Below are 17,183 nucleotides of genomic sequence, written 5' to 3'. Positions count from 1 at the left end.
CCCACACCCAGCACCAGGCTGGTTCAGTTCAGCTGGGTGTCACTAGGTGACCACCAGTTGTCATCTACCACGGAGGCCATCAGACACAGTAACGACTGTGCTGGGGGAGGTTGATAGTTTCAGTGGAGTAGAGTGGAGAAGTAGGCTCTTGGCTCTCCCTGCTTGTTTGCCAATCTTGCTTCTGCAGCTTATTAGCTGGGTTCCATAGTGAAGATATGTAACTGCACTGTGCCTCAGTTTCCTCCTGTGTAAATGACAGCAGTGATAGTGTGTGCCTGCTCCTGTGAGGTTTAAGCGTTGAGATCCTCAAGATGCTTGTAGCAATACATGGTATGTGATAAATGTTGCTTGATTACTATTTTAGTATGTATTTTGTGTTTTCTCTTCCCGCCCTCTTTAAATGTCTTGTTTACTGTTACCATAACCACTGAAACTCAAATTATTTAACAGAACCAACGGGCACATCAAGGAGTAAGACTCCTGAAGGATAAATGTGTACGCTGTGGGCTTGCTTTTCTCCCACCGCTGTATTGCTCTGCGGTGAGAGCTCAGATCAGTTCTGTTTCCTCCCTACCTGCAAGGCGTGTCATTTCTGGAAGTGTGTCTGCCTGCACTGTCGCCTGGATGTCCTTGGTCAAGTTATTTGACCAGTGCATCTGTCTTCCATGAAACTGACACTGTTTCTTCTAGAAACTTAAAAAATTAAGACAAAACCAACGCAGTTACCTGACTTTTATCATCAGTGCTTAAGTGAGAGCAGCCAGTGGGAATGCAAGACATCTGTGTTATTATTGTTCCTTAAACTCTGCCGTCTTCAAATCTGGTGCAGGGGCTGGGGCTGCAGCTAATAAACTGTGCATAGGTTTTAATTGTATGTCATTGTTAATAGTTTTGGCCTGTATCGTATTTATTAATTACGTGTGCTGGTGAATTTTTTGTTGGTCATCTTCATAATGTCCTTTATTAGCTTCTCATGTTAGTATAATTTTGCACCACTTCATTAAATAGGAAATTGGATTCATGTAATAGAGTGCATCATTCCTTCCTTCAGTATCTTTTTAACTTTTATTTCCAGACCAGTGAGCAACCTGGATGCTGTTTGCCTGCAGCAGAAGCAGGAAGCACCAAAACTTTTCAGTACCGCCTACAGGTGGAAAGGCCTTTCACGGAAGAGACTCTCTCCGGTTCTGTCAGTTATCAGAGGGTGGATACTCACGCTGTTCAGCTGGAATTTTCTGTAAACTTATCACTGTTAGATTTCATTAGGTAAATATCTTTGGCGTATTAATTTGGTCATTATTTTAGCAGACATTATTAGACTTTTCTCAAGACAGAGGCACTGTGCTGGGTGCTAAGGTGTATAACAGTAAAACATTAGTCCCTACCTTCAGAGAGCCCCAAGTCCAGGCAGGAGACCTTGAATAATCACGGGAAATGCACCTATAATCATGAATCATGCCGTGATGAGAAGATAAGTGGTGCAGTGAGATCCTGTATTATGAGGCCTGATTGGGTTGAGGTTGACTGGTGATCGGGAGAAACTTCTGAAAGCAGTACTTCAGTATTTGGAGAATTGAGATAACTTCAGAGATTCTGCATGTCCTTTTAAGCTCTTAAAGTTTCATTTTATTATTTTCATAAATTCTGTTAAGCACTAGAGATCTGTAAGAACATTACTTAAAATAGTTACTAAATTGTATTAAATGTACAGTAAGTATTTAGCATTATATTAGATACTGCACTGTTACCAAAATAATTACAAATAATTTTTTACCTCTTTTCATTAGTTCTATAAATATATCATACTATATTTGAGCAGTGTTTGAAACAAAGGCTGCCTGAACCAAGAAAGCAAGTACCCGTGTCTCTGGTTAATCGTATCCCTTAGTTATTGCGGACTGATCAGGTCTGCAATCTCCCAAACAAGTGGACAGTGAAGGTTAAATAAAAGAGACAAATGGTATGATTTCAGGGCTGCAGAAGGATCAAAACCCTCTCACAGGATTCAAGATTCTCGGGGTTGAGGGGGGGTGACTAAAACCAAGATCATCTCTGGGCAGCCCATATTTATTTAGTTATCAGAACAAGGGAGGGGAATACTCAAGGGCAGAACTGCTCACGGACCTCTCCAAGTAAGGCATTATGTTAATTTAAGAGAGCTGTGTTCGCTCCAGGAAGGTCTCTACCCAGGAGTGAGGTGCTGGAGGCTACGTTCTTACTCTAGTTGAGGTTGGAGCTGGGTGTCCTTAGCTATGGGCTTGTCTTACCTTTGAGGTTTTACGGCTTCACCCGCCACTACAGGCCTCAGTGGGGATCAGTGACTCACAGAGGTTCACTTACTATGAGCCCACTGCTCATGTCCAGACGAGGAGCCTAGGCCTTGGACAGACTTACAAGTAAATGTAGAAAGCTGGTTGGTTAACTTAAGTCTTGCTTAGGACTGCTTTGTAGTCGTCTCATCACCCTTGAATACTTGTAGTCTTTTTAACTAGGACCACTACTTGTGTTACACTCCTATAATTTTTACCCAGTCTAAAGTCTTTTAGTAAAAACATGTCTGTCAAGTTGTCAACAGTATTTATGCCTATTGCCCTCTGTTAATCTAAGCTTAAAAAAGTTACCTGAGGAAAACATTATATGTAACACAAAACAGTTGTTTCGTGCATAATAACAAAATCCTGTGTATCTTTAAAAATATTTTTTTTGATTATGAAATCAGTGTGTAGTTATTATAAAAATTCAAATGCTATAGAAAAATGTAAGTACAATATCAAGTTCCCTATAATTCCACCCCCAGAGATATCTGGTGTTAACTATTTGATCTTTAGTCCCATAACTATTTTTAAAACACTATATTTGTTAAAAATTTTCTCTGTATAATTTATTTAAGGTGCTAGGTCTTTGTATTCATACTCTTTTACATGACTTGGAGAGAAAATGTCAGTGTCCCCAAATCCAAAGAATGCATGAAAGAAAAGTTCTGTGTTACATTTGAATGACTCATGAAACTACTTGGTAAAGTCTTACTGGAATGACTAACACTCAGAAAGAGAGAGCCCAGTGATTACTGAGAAGTCATAGCACTTTAATAATAGCTCCTGCTTTCAGTATTTTTCATCAGGTTAGATTATGGCAGTATTCTAATCATAGTTGGTTAAAGGTGATAAGCTTTGTGGTGTCCATATTTATAGCAATTATATTTTATTTCCACAAGTCATTAGAGATCCATTTGTTTAGAATTACTTCATGCTTATGGATGTAAGTCTAATTTTAAAAATTATTTTCAGGCCATTAAAGATCTCAACTGAAGACTTTGGTAAACTGTGGTTATCCTTTGCGAATGATGTGAAGCAGAATATAAAAATGTCAGAACCTCAAGCTGCTCTGCCTTCTGCCCTCAAAACGCTGCAAGAGAAAGTGAGGCTTCATGTGGTTGACGTCCGAGGTTGGTAGCACTCTGCAGAAGCACCCTGTGTCCTGGCGCTTCACCCTGGGTGCTTCCTCCCTGTCAGAATGCAGATCAGGCCTTGCGCGTCCCTTAGAGTGCAGCTGCCCGTGAGGAATGGCTCAGATGAGTGCTTCTCAGACCAAATTAAGTACTTTTCAAGTTGACTACCTGTGACGTGGAATATGTCATTGGAACTACTTTTAAATGCAGTGGCACTAAGTACTTCACGTGGTGCTGCCATCACCGCCATAACTTCCCATCTCCCCGACTCTTTACCTGTTACAAGCAAGCTCCCCACTTCCCCTTCCTCCTTCCCTCGCAGCCACCATTCTGCTTTTGGTCTCGATGTCACTAGGTGCCTTACACCAGTGGACTCACACGGTATTTGTCCTTTCCTGTCGGGCTAATTTCACTTAGCACAATGTCTTCAGGGCTGTCTGTATTGCAGTATGTGTCAGAGTTTTCTTCTGCAGTCTGAATGTGCCACCCTATGAATGACCACCTTCTGACCATCCATTCATGTGTCATGGACACTGGGTTTTTTCTACTTTTTGGCTCCGGTGAATAATGCTGCTGTGAACGTGGACATGACGTATCCATTTACATCCTGCTTTCAGTTCTTTTGTTGTTTACCCAGTTGGACTTGTTGGATAATGTGTTAATTCCCTATTTAATTTTTTGAGAAATCACCATATTTTCATAGCAACTGCATTTTACATTGCCATGAGCAATATGCAGGAGTTCCAGTTTCTCCACATCTTCATCAGCTTTTTGGGGAACAGCCTTACTATGGGTGTGAAGTACAGGTCACTGTAGGTTTGATTTGCGTTTCTCTGGTGATAGTGAGGTTGAATAGCTGTCCATGTGCTTATTGGCCCTTTGTGTATCTTCTTGGAGAGATGCCTGTTGAAGTCCTTCTGTATTCAAGTTTTCATGTTTATTTTCCTACAGGCAATGAAGGGCTGTTGGCCTGTCGGCTGCTCCCGTCCACCCCCAGCCTACTGCATTGCCGTGTCCACGCTGACGGATTAGCGCTGTGGTTCAGGTCTTCCTGCCCCGCTCTTCCGGACTGTTTATCGTATCAGTGTCAAAAGGCGATAGAGGGATCCTAGCAGAGCCTGCCGGACTGTGTCAAGATTAATGGTTTACACACATAAACTTATTTACCAAAGTTAAAGAACTCATGGTACTTATCATGCAGAGGGGAATGTTACAAATTGTGATTTATGTGTTTTCTTTTCGACTGTTGGTCAAGAACGATCCCCAAGGAAGTTTACCCCTACACTTTCACTCAGGATTGTACAGTATGTTTGGGTCCAGGATAGTGACCTAAGCTAAATATTATAAAATGCTAATGATTTATATTAGCATAAAGTATAGTGGTACTTACATAGGAGTACTTTAGTATAGAGGTAATGAAAATATCTATTTTGTTATAATTTTATAGCAAGTTTACTTTAGTACTAGCTAATTTGTAATAAAGACAAGATTCAGTTCTCTGTATTAATGGAATGGAGACATGAAGTTGATAATCCCAAAGCTAACTATGACTTGGCTTCAGAACGCAGTGTGTTTTGGTAGGTAAATCAGTCCTTTTAGTTATGTTTTGCTTGGATGACTGTTGACCTAAGTTGGCATAGCACACTTTAGCAGTTGTGGGACATCCACAAGCATGCTGGGTACTGGGGAGAGATTCAGTCTGTGATAATGTTTTTTACTGTAGACAATTTATTATACATAATTCCAGGTAATTTGGCTATGAAATTTACCTGTTTGCCATTTTAAAACTTAAACTGAATCACTATATTCTTACTTAAAACTGGAGCACTTGCAGCATGTTTCTATATAGAAGCAGACCCCATGAGAAAGCAAACAGATACAAAAGGCCTTTCGATGTGACTAGTATCTTAGCCAGTTACCACGTAGGTTGTTTGGCACATTAAAATTTGTTACTAGCGTATAAATGTTCAGATTATCTTCTCTGGTCTTCGGATCTGCTGTCATCCCGTGGATCCAGCTGAAGCCACGACCAGCTAAGTGCACCGTGCAGGTTCTGCAGTAACACGTGCCGTGCTCATGCTGTCGCTGTGTCTGCGTGGCCACTGTCAGAATCATCGTCAGTAAACGAAGAGGTGATGTCTAATCTGAGTGATGGACCAAATCTGGACATTTACCTTAACTAAAGCAGTATTTTATAAAACCTTATGGTGCTGCAGAAAGTAGTCCTCATGTGATTTTTTTCTGGCGTCACCATGGAGACAGTTGAGGTAACCCCGTGGGAAGTCATTGTGCTCAGCGCTGGTGGGTCAGTGCCGCTTCTCGCCGGGTGGTGTTCCTCTTCTAGATCCCGCCCCACTCCTGCCTGGTACAGACCCGTGGGGCCCCAGGGTGGTCAGTTGTTCAGAGCACAAGTAAAAGCCTTGTTTTTTGGATTAATTTTTAAGTTATTTTAGAAGTGTAACATTTTGTTAATTTTACTCCTAAAAACATGCAGTGAAACCTTGCTGGAAAAGTGACGGGTGGCTGGATCTGCTTGTGATTTGTCCAGAAGGTCGGGCCCAGGCTGAGTCCCCGTGGTGGCAGTGAACGATTCTACTGACGCTGGGGGTTGCTGGCCATGCACAACCGGCTTCTCCACCTCCTCCACGCCCGCCTGTCCAGCGTCCCCATGCCTCGCCCGACCCTGCCAATCCTCTGGCAGCGGAGAGGACAGCCGAGCAGGCTGTGGCGCGGACAGTGCCCGGTGCTGCCCTGCCTTTGCTCCGAGGCGGGGTCAGATGCACGCAGCCCAGGGCCGCTCTCCGGGGGGCCACAGGGCACGCTTGTGAGTGGTAGCAGCAGCTGTAATGAGACGTGCCCGGTGTGCAGCGCTGTCCAGTGGCGGGAGCTGTGCACCGGTGCCAGGTTTGGGGCTAGGAGCACAGTTTTAGGTTGGCCACAGAGAACGTGGCTCAACTTCTGTTCTCTCTGGACCCACTAATCACAAGTCGGGTACAGAGTTCCTGTTGAAATGTCCAGTGCAGTACTTACAGTTTTTATGTTTTTATGATTTTAAAAACAGGTACTAGAGAATAGGTGCTGAAGGACTCTCGGTCAGTCCGTGGTCTGCCCACATCACTTTTAAGTTCTAGCAGGCGTCGTCGGCCTGTCTGCGTCGAGGGGGGTGTGGTCCTGGGGGAGGCCGAGGTCTGCAGACAGACTCACCGTCCACTCTCCTCTGTCACGGGCAGGGAAGGCGGTCCCTAGCATCAGTGCTGCGCTGCCGTGGTGCAAGGGATGCTTAGCCGGGCGAGTTTTGTGCCGGGCTCTTTGCAGAGCGTGGAGCCGTGGAGGAATACAGACCACAGGAGAGCCTTAGGGGCAGGCGGAGCGGTGCCCAGGCCCCACCAGAGCGGTCCCTGGGGCGGTGGGGAGGCTGCCTGGGAGAGCCGCCTGAGATGCCAGGGAGTGCCTTTCACAGCGTGATGCTGTCGGCTGCCGCAACGGTTGTGGTAAAAGTGCAGTGTTTACTTTTATTTTTCTTTTATTTTTATTTCATGTCAGTATTTTTCAGATGTTGATGTACTTGTCTGTTTTATGGACAAACGTGTTTGTCCTGAGATTGTGAGCTGCAGAAAGTGCACTGAACTCACACCCGTGTCTTAGGCTGTTGCGCTGTGTTAAAATGTTAGGAACAAATGCAACCGAGTGACCCTTTAACCGGCATTCATTACCTTACTGCGAAGTTGAACTCTGTAATTTGAATATGTGCAGTTAAACATAGAATAAATACAGTGACCTGTACTTTTCTCTGGTTGATATGTTCTTTATTATTTAAATAGCTGAATAATTACCAATCAGTAATTTGGTAAGCATTAGCTAAAAAGCAGAAACAATTAGAACGGGATGAGAAGAATCATTTATTCATAGTAGCACCAAAGATCCGGACCCAATTGGTTAAAAGTAAAGGTATTGCTATTGCTGGGGTCACGTTTTTTTTTTGGGGGGGATAGGGTCTTGCTGTATAACCTTAAACTCTCCATCCTCCTGCCTCAGCATCCGAAGTCACTGAGATTACAGGCATGCGCTGCCATGCCCAGCTAGGTCACTAATTCCCTGTGATAGAAAGAACTTTGTGGTCTTCAGACAGATTAGTGTCTGAAGATTAGTGACCAGAGCAGTGAAGGAAGGGTTGTGTTCCCGTAACGCCTCTCGGTGCGTACCTTGCGACGCAAGAACCCCAGTCAGTCAGATAAAATCGAGTGACCGAGGAATGCTGGTGTCCTGGCCATCTCTTCATCGTGCCTCTTACCACACAAAGCTAGGTCAGAAGCGGTTTAAATACCACGGATTTATGCCTCTCACTGGCTGCAGTTTACAGCAGGAAAACAGTTCTGAGACTTCGATGCACGGAAAAAGGTTTAGCTCATCACACCCACCACAGTAAATGGAAAGAAAGGGGCTGGAGGAGGGTGGGGTAGCCACAGCCTCGGGCCTGCGTTAATAATTGTCCCATAGTCCTTCCTCAGTGTGTCTCCGTAAGGAGAGACTGAGAGCTTTCTAGTGGTTAGGAACCATGTGTGAGACCTGTGAGACTGTGGGCAGAGTTTTTCTTTTAAAGGACTTCAAGACTTCTAAAAAGAGAACTTTTAAAAAAATTGTTAGGAAGGCTTAGAGATTTCCCGTTACTGTCTGCCTCCCCTCCATTGTCAGCATCTGACGCCAGCTGTTCCAGGGAACGACCCTGCACTGCCAGTTGCTTTGTGGACGTTCATTACCCAGGGTGGCTAGCTCACGCGAGGGTTTACTCTTGATGTCCACTCTGAGTCTGGACGAGTGTACAGGGATGTCCATCCTTCCCTGTGCTGTTGTGCAGTGTTTCACTGCCTTAAAAGCCCTGCGTGCTCTGTTTATGAATCTCCTCCACCACTGATTTTTTTACTATTTCCATCGTTTTGCTTTTCCACATAGCGTATAGTTGGGATTATACAGAATGCAGCCTTTTCAGATTGTCTTTCACTTGCTAGTATGCATTGAGGTTCCTTCATGTTTTTTCATGGCTTGACAGTTTATTTCTTTCTAATACTGAAAATTCCACTGTCTGGGTACATCACAACCATTTTATCTGTTCATCTAGGAGGAACATTTTTGGTTCCGATTTTGGCAGTTTTAGTAAAGCGGCTATAAAAGTTAGTGTGTAGGTTTCTATGTGGACGTGCCAACTTCCAGGGGAAATGCTAAGGTGCATGAGTGCTGGATGGTGAGGTACGCGTATGTTTAGTTTGGTGAGATGTTGCCAAACTCCCTCCGCAGGGACTGTACCATTTCGCATTCCCTCCACTGCAAACTTGAGTGAGAGTTGTTTTGTGTCCTCGCCAGCATTTGGTGGTGTCAGTGCTCTGGATTTTGGCCATTCTAGTAAGTGTTGAGTGACAGGTCATCTTACTTGGTGTGTCCCTGATAGCATATGTCACATACCTTTTTAATGCTGATTTGTGATCTGTCTTCTTTTTATCTTCTAGGTTATCTTCTGGGAGTTTTATAGTTCTGGGTTCATGTCTGTGGTCCGTTTTGAGTTAATCTTTGTGAAGTGTATAAGGTCCGTGTCTAGGTTTGTTTTGTCTCTGGCGCGTGGACGGCCAGTTCGCTTCTTTGTTAAAATCAGCTGGCTGTGTTTATGTTGGTCTCCTTCTAGTCTCCCATTCTGTTTCACTGCCCTGCATACCTACACTGAAACCTACTTGATCATAGTACATAATCATTCGTATATATAGTTGGATTTGGCTGTCATACATATATGTGTATATATGTATGTGTGTAATTTATATATTGGCTAACACTTACGTATTATTATGGTTTGTGTTTCAATGTCCCCTAAAGCCTCATGCAGTCATGGGGCGGACTTCTAGATTTATGATTGATTCATGGTCCAGTGTTGGAATTACGGATGTGAGCGCTACACTTGCCCTGGGGCGGGTAGTTTGCATACAGTGCAAGGGAGGGAAAGAGGCTTGCTCTTCCAGCTGCTGCTCCTTTTCCTCCCTTTTGCTCTTGTTGCTTTGCTATCTTCTGCCAGCATGAACTTTTGCCCTCTGCCCTGTGCCACCCTGCCTTGGAGCCAGCTGAGTATGGACTGAAACCTCCACAGACTGTGAGCTAAATAAACCTTTCCTTCCATAATTTTGGGTATCATGTGTTTTGTCTCAGCAATTAGAGAAAAGTAACCAAGACATGTATATTGTTGAATTCGATTGGCTATGTTCCTAAGAGCTATGGATCTTTTCTTATGGTGTCTTTCTTTGGTTTTGGTGTTAGATAATGCTGGGCTCACATAAGAAGTTATGAACTAGTCCCTCTGCTCTTATCCGGTATAATTACTTCCTATGTTTGATAGAATTCATCTGTGAACCCATCTGGTGCTTTCTGTTTTGGAAGTTTATTAATTACTGATTCAGTCTCTTTAATAGATATAAACCTATTCAGTTTGTTTCTACTTCTGTGAGTTTGGCAGATTGTATCTTTCAAGGAATTGGTTCATTTCATCGAGGCATAAGCTGTTCATGATAGTCCTTTATGATACTTTTAATGTGTATGGGATCTGTAGTGGTGGGAGTAATTTGTGTCTTTGCTTTTTCTCAATCCTATTGGTTTTTTTGGCTTTTGTGGTTGTTGTTTTTGTTTTTTGAGACAGGGTCGAGCTGTGTAGCTCAGGCTGGCCTCCAGCTCGTGGTGACCTTCTGGTGTCAGCCTCCCAAGTGCTGGGATTACGGGCATGAGCCACCACCCGGGCTCGTGTGGATTTTCATGTCCTCTTCATTTACTCAGTGGGCATTCACTGTTATTGAATGAATGGCTGGCAAGACCTTTCCAGTCAAAATCAGTCATCGTGGACCAGGCAATACCCAGGAAAGGATCCAGTTTTCGATCTAAGTCAGTGGCAAAGGGTTCCAGTGAAGTAGCCTGTGTTGATTTGTACCATTTGGGAGAAGAAGCAAGACTGCCTGACAAGGACAAGCCCCTTGCCAGCTTGAAATCTGATAAGAATGTCCACGCCACTCAAGAGATCTCTGGAAAATGCAGTGTGGCAAGAGAAACTGACTTACGGAGGGGGGCTTTTCTGTATCACAGCAGGCATCTGTAAGTTCCTTTACTGATCTAAAGGAACTTTTCTTGGATAGAAAGTAGTGCACATTTGACCCTGGCATTTAAAGATAGGGAACCAATGAATATGTTAAGACAGACTTACTGACAAAATCAGCCTCACCTGTTTCTTTTAAAAGTGAGCTCTATGATAATAGGAGGGACAGCTATGGAGCAAGAAGGTCAGCAGCATCAGGACCGTTAGGAAAGCGCAGGCCCTCTGCATCCAAGCCCCAGGGAGGAGCTGCTTAAAAGGAAAGGTGTATTCATTACAGAGGAAATTTCTTTAAAAAAATTGTGCTGGTGTTCAAGCCAGAGCTCCCCACAACTTTGCATTATGAGACAGGATCTCAGGAAGTTGCCCTGGCTGGCCTCAAACTTGTGATCCTCTTGCCTCAGCCCCCGCAGCGCTGGGATTAGAGGCATGTGTCACTGTGTCAGCCGAAAACTTTTCATGGGACCCTAGGTTGGAAGGCACCCAAAAGGTGAATCTCAGAGGACCCTGCCAACAAAAAGACTATGGTCAGGATATGGAGAAAAGGTGGTCCTGCGTGTGGGAAAGTGTAGATGCTGTGGAACACCATGATTTTTCTGGAGCACTGTTAACACTGAAAAAATGGTGGGTTCTTGTAAGTGGTCCTCAGCCAGATTGTAGGCTTCTTTCCAAGAAAGGAAATCAATTTCCTTGTTATTTTAAACTATTTTCATAAGTGGATGAGTTCTTTTCCTCCCCTAAAACATTAAATTGCCAAGGCCAGGAAAGTAGCTGACCTCAGGATGTTTTTCCCTGAGAGTCTGGCAGGACATATGCTGGCTGGATTTTTCAGTGAGAGAAAAATGCTTAGAAGTCTGTCTAAGCACTGTCTCTTCCACCCATTATATTGTGTGGTAAGTGGCAAGGAGCAGAGCAGGCTTATCTGTTCTCGGGAGGCATTGGGTCTGCATTGCTGCCACCTAATTTAAGGAACCTAAGGACAGAACCAGTCCCTTGATCAGGCTGGTTCCTATATTGATGATACGTATCAAGGTTTAAAGGTTTATTTTTTAAAATCTTAGTTGACTGACTGTGGATCATGAGGTTCAGGAGAATAATTATTGTGAGTTATGGGAAAGGTGAAATGAGTTGAACCCAAATAATGGACTTGTCTTCATCTGTAGACATAGAATGTATGCAGCTTGGAATCCAGAAATACCTAGGTTCTTACAAATAAAACATCATTTATACCGAGTGTCTCAGACATGGCTTTGTTAAAGATGATGAGGCTGTTGAATGCCATTTATATTTCCTATGATAGCTGTTGCCATGAATAAAAGTAGCCTGCACAGAAATACCTAAATCACAATAATTTTGAAAACATTTTTTATTACAAAAATCTTAGAAAGATAAAATAAATAGTAACAGCACGAGCCCTGCATGCCACTATCTGCCTTCCATAGCTACCAGCATTTCGCTGTTCTTACCAATGCCTCCTTTTTCCCTGTCTTCATTAGTTGCTTTATTGCTGAGCCACAACACCCACAGCTTAAAGGAAGAGAGGGTTATTTAGGCTCATGGTTTTCAGAGGTTTCAGTCCATGGTTGAGAGACCCCAAGCATAGCGGGAGTGCCTGGCATGAAGGAAGGCTGCTCACATGATGGTGGTCAGGAAGCAGAGCGAAGGGAGGAGCCAGGGAGGGAGATGCACCCTTCCAGGTTGTAGCCATAGTGACCGCCTCTTCTGATTCTGCCATAGTGACCCCACCTCCTAGCAGCAAGTCACCTGTAGCACCACCCCCCTCCATCATCCAAACACGGGGCTTTTGTGACTTTCATATCCAAACCATAGCACTCCCTGATCCCTAGATTATTTCCATAGTTTATGTGTACACCTTGAAAGGTACAAGATAGGAGCGATTAAATCAATTATATGACCCAGTGATGGGTTGTGATTTATAGATGAAAAAACACTGACTTTCATCTATCAAAGAGCATGACACTGAGTATTTTAGTTTTCCTAAACGGTTAAGTTTACCAGGTTGGGCTTGAACTCATGATCCTCCTGCCTCAGCATTCCAGAGTACTGGGATTACAAGCATGCATCACTGTGCCTGGCTAAACTAATGGTTTGTAACCTGCAAAAAGTGAGATCAAGCCTGGTTGTAGCTTCTTCATCATTGTGGATTCCTTAACAGGAAAAGCATTCCTACATTAGTTCATGAGACACACACAGGACTCTGACCATTGGGAACTCTATTTTGGCCGTGCTCTAAAAACAATGTAGCAGATATGTTCCATTGGTCCTCCATGTGGGTCTCAGGCTGGCAATCCTACACAGTCTTGGTGCACCTGCAGAGTCCCATTCAGGCCCATCCAAGTCAGACATCTTACCAAATTTAAAATTGCTGTGTGTTCCTCCACAGCCTGGGGGCTTGGGTACCATCTAGTGCTGAAAAAGAGGCAGGGACATCAAGTTAAGAGAATTCAATAATCACTCTACACTAGACACCTAGACAGATATAACCTTAAACAGATGTACATAAAATAAACCCAGTGATAAAGACTGGAATAAATGCCTAATTCTTAAATGTGAAAACATAGAGGTGTATATCCATGAGAATCAGGAGCTCACAGGGAACTGTAACTTTATCACAAAGAGTAAGGTGCCAGTGACTCGCCCACATTCCATGGAAATGGTGAGAATTTTCAGATCAAGAATTTACAGTGGTTTGTAGAAAACTTAGCAAAACCAAGAAAACACAGAAAAGCAATTCAGAAATTTTCCAGAGTTCAAAACTAGCATGAATGAAATGAAGAATATAGTGGAGAGCCTCAACAACAGAGCTGGTCAGGCAGAAGAAATAATCCGTGAGCATGAAGCCAGCCTCATTGAAAAAACAGAAGAGAGGAAAGAAGAAGAGTGAAGAGAAGCAAAGATAGTGTACAGGATACATAGGACATCAAGAGAATAAATCTAAGAGTCCTTGTGGCTCAAGAGAAACCTGTGATAGTAAGGGGTAGAAAGTCTATTTCAGGAAATAATAGTAGAAAACTTTAAACCTGGAGAAAGATTTACATCTGGGTGAGGAAGATCAGAGGCCATCAAACATATTCAACCCAAATATCACTGCCGTATTAGGTATAGAAGTCAAAAAGTACCAAAGGAAGCTAATAACATAGCAAGTTCACACAGTAGACCCAACACTAGATGTCCCAGAGCAGATGCTACAGGCCAGGAAAGAGTAGGATTATGTATTCACAGTGCTAAAGGGGAGAAAACTCAGCCAAGAATATTGTACCTGTCAAAGCTGTCATTCAGGAATGAGAGATTTTTTCCCATAAGAAGCTGAGGGAATTCATCAGCACAAGATCTGTCCTGCAAGAAATGCTGATGGGAGTTCTCCAAATTGGGCATGAGGATAAGGGAAAGGGTGCTGATGTTTAGTAAGACAACATTTGAATATGTAAGATGGATTGGTAGAAGTAAGTTGCAGATGAATTCAAAATACTCCAAACCAGTACCCATGGTGTATAATCTAATTATATCCTTACTATGAAAACAAAAGACAAACTCTTCAAAGGATTATAACTGTTACAACCTGTCAAGGGATAGGCAGTACAAGAAGATGGAAACTGTTGAAATTCCATATATTTGTAGGGGAATGGAGCTAATGTGTTGTTTTATTGTTTGCCCCTTTGTAGTCAAAGTTGCAGTTTACAGTAACTTATTATAACATTTTGTAACTGTCAGTGTAACCACAAAGCAAAAAGTTACAGTAGATTCACTAAAAGTAAAAAGCAAAGAACCAAAACCCATGGAAAATTAGATAAGCACAACAGAGGGCAGCATGAGAGGAAGAAAAGAAATGATCTATAAGATATCTAGAAAAGTAGTGAAACAGCAGTAGGCAAGTCATTACCTGTCATTCCCTTGAATGTAATTGATTAAAATGTAATTAATTAAAAGGCTTAGAGTTTCTGAACGGATACAAACAAGAATCAACTCTATGCTGTATATAAGAAACCCTTCACTTCTCAGGTCATGCATAGACTGAACATGAAGGGATGGGAAAAATATTATATTCAAATACAAACCAAGAAAACCCCAGCAAAAGTAGCTATACTTAGATAAAATAGATTCTAACTCAAAAACTTTAAAAAAGATCAATACATGAGGATATAACAATTATTGATGTGCTCAACATTGAACAGCAAAATATGTAATGCACGTATGAATATATCCAAAGGAGAAAATAGATGGTGATACAATAGTAGAGTGTGCCAACACCCTCGATGTTAAGTCATGAACAGGTTATCTGAAACTTAACAGAAACTTAACAAAGAAAATTCTGAGTTCAGTAGCATTTTAGACCAAATAGACCTGACAGACACTTGCAAGATGTTCCATCCTACAGCTGAAAAGACATGTTCTCAACAGCACAGAGAACATACTCAGGGATAGACCATACGTTGGTCCACAAAGCAAAACTCAACAAATTAAAAATTGGAATCATACCAAGTAACTTTTCTGACCATAACAGTAAAGGTAGAACTTAACAACAGGAGAAAAGGTGGGAACCATGCAAATACGTGGAAATGAAATAAATACTCCAAAATGACCCATATGTCAATGAAGACAATCCAAAGGAAATTTAAATCTGTGAAAAATTTCAGTTTATTACATAGTTATTACATAGTCTTGAGACAAATGAAAATAGATACACAACAAACCAAAACCTGTGGGACAAGCAAAAACAGTCCTAAGAAAAAGGTCGATAGCAGTTGACAGCCATGTCAGAAATGCAGAAAGATCACAAATACGCATGGCACTTCAAGGAACTAGAATGACAAAAACAAACTAAATCCAAAACTAGTAGAAGGAAAGAAATGACAAAGATCAGAATGGAAGTAAATCAGTAGAGACTAAAAAATGATACAAAACATTAACAAAATACTTGATTTTACAAAAATAAAGTTGACAAACCCCTTAGCTAGACTGAGAAAAAGGCTCAATCAGATGAGAAATTGTAATTGATATTACAGAAGTACAAAGATCATAAACTATTACAAGCTATGCAATAAGTTGAAAAGCCTAGAGTAAATGTATAAGTTCCCGAACACATACAACCTACCAGAGTTGAACCATGAAGAAAGAGAAAACCAGAATAGACCAATAGTAATAACACTGAGCAGTGATAATAAAAAGTCTCCCATCAAAGAAACTAGATAAGGACATAATAGAAAAAGAAAACTACGGGTCAATATCCTGTAGTGTGATGAACACATATGCAAAATTCTCAATGAGATACTAGCAAATTGAATTCAACAGCATATTAAAAAGATAACTGGAAGTGGTATGTAGGTCAGTAGTAGAGCACTTGCTTAGCATATGTGAGGCCCCAGCACCACCAAAAAAGAGAGATCTTTTATCATAATCAGGTGGGATTCATCCCAAGGATGCAATTATGGCTCAACATTCACAATCAGCATGGTATATCACATCAACATTTCAAGGACAAAAATGATATGGTAATTTTCATAGACACTGAAAGATTCAATAAAACTCAGCATCCCTGCATGACAAAGTCTCTTAACAATTAGGTACAGGAGGAAAAACTCAAACCCACAGCTAACATAATAAAAGTTTCTTTTCTAAGATCTAAACAAGACAAGGATGCTCACTTTTAGTACATCTATTGTATTCACCATGGGACTGGAAGACCCAGCCAGAGCTATTAGGTAAGAGAACGAAAGGTCTCCTAAATTGTCCCTGTTGGCAGGTGACATGAATATATATATCTATAATCCTAAAGATTCCATAAAAAATTTAATAAATTCAGTACAGTTGCAGCATACAAAAGTCAATACTATTTCTATACATCAGTAATGAATGATCTAGAAAAGAAATCAAGAAAGCAGCCCCAGTTCCAATGGCTATGAAGGGAGGGTTCTACCTAGTAAATAGGACTGGGGAAGTAAGTCAGTGTGAAGTCCCTGGGCTCAGTCCCCTGTACTGCAGAGGGAAGAGCCCTTTAGTATGATTGCCAAGGGCTACGTCAAGAAAGGTAAGTGGAGAAGAAGATCCTTAAGACTCCCCATCAGAATGTGATGCCCAAAGATTTGCAGCAACAGATGCTGCTGCACCGGCCGGGAGGGCAAGGGCCTGGGCAGCCCAAGGCGCAGGATTCTGTGGTGGGCTGGTCCGAGCGGAATTCGGAATGGATTTGTATTGAGGGTGTCCTCAGTGGGAGAACCCTATGCACTCTGGGCTACCAGTTGTCTACATAATAGTAGGGTTTGGGGCTGGGGGAAGGTGAGGTAGGGTTGCTGTACGTTAAATGACACTTCCTTCCAAGGATGTTAGACTTCTAAATGTTAAGAACTGTTGTCAGTCCCTGGGCCGCCCAAGGGTCTCATTTTTAGATAGTTGTTTAAATGAAGTGATTCTCAACTAAATTATTTCTTGGTTTAAGAATTATTGTTATGCCAGGCATGGTGGCGCACACCTGTAATCCTAGCCCTCTGTAGAGGCTGAGGCAGGAGGATCGTTGTGAGTTTGAGACGAGCCTGGGCTACAAAAGTGAGCTCAAGGCCAGCCTGAACTGCATAGCGAGACCCTGTCTCAAAAAGACCAAAAAAA

The 17,183-nt window shown here is 42.3% G+C and overlaps 1 protein-coding gene across 1 annotated transcript in view; it reads left to right on the top strand.

Moving 5' to 3' along the window:
• The window catches only part of Ap4e1 (adaptor-related protein complex 4, epsilon 1 subunit), a gene marked incomplete at its 5' end in the record, with an annotated part of 56,157 nt that extends 48,926 nt beyond the window's left edge, over positions 1–7,231 (top strand). Inside the window, 3 exon segments of the mRNA XM_013510289.1 lie at positions 1,076–1,266; positions 3,288–3,445; positions 4,400–7,231. Of these exon segments, the coding sequence (XP_013365743.1) occupies positions 1,076–1,266; positions 3,288–3,445; positions 4,400–4,560 (510 nt within the window).
• Between the last annotated feature and the right edge of the window lie 9,952 nt (positions 7,232–17,183).

The sequence above is a fragment of the Chinchilla lanigera genome, unplaced genomic scaffold (genome assembly GCF_000276665.1).
Source record: "Chinchilla lanigera isolate Chin_1 unplaced genomic scaffold, ChiLan1.0 scaffold00008, whole genome shotgun sequence".
NCBI classification, from domain to species: domain Eukaryota; kingdom Metazoa; phylum Chordata; class Mammalia; order Rodentia; family Chinchillidae; genus Chinchilla; species Chinchilla lanigera.
Note: the sequence above shows the minus strand (reverse complement) of the source record. Positions and strands in the feature narration are given on the sequence as shown.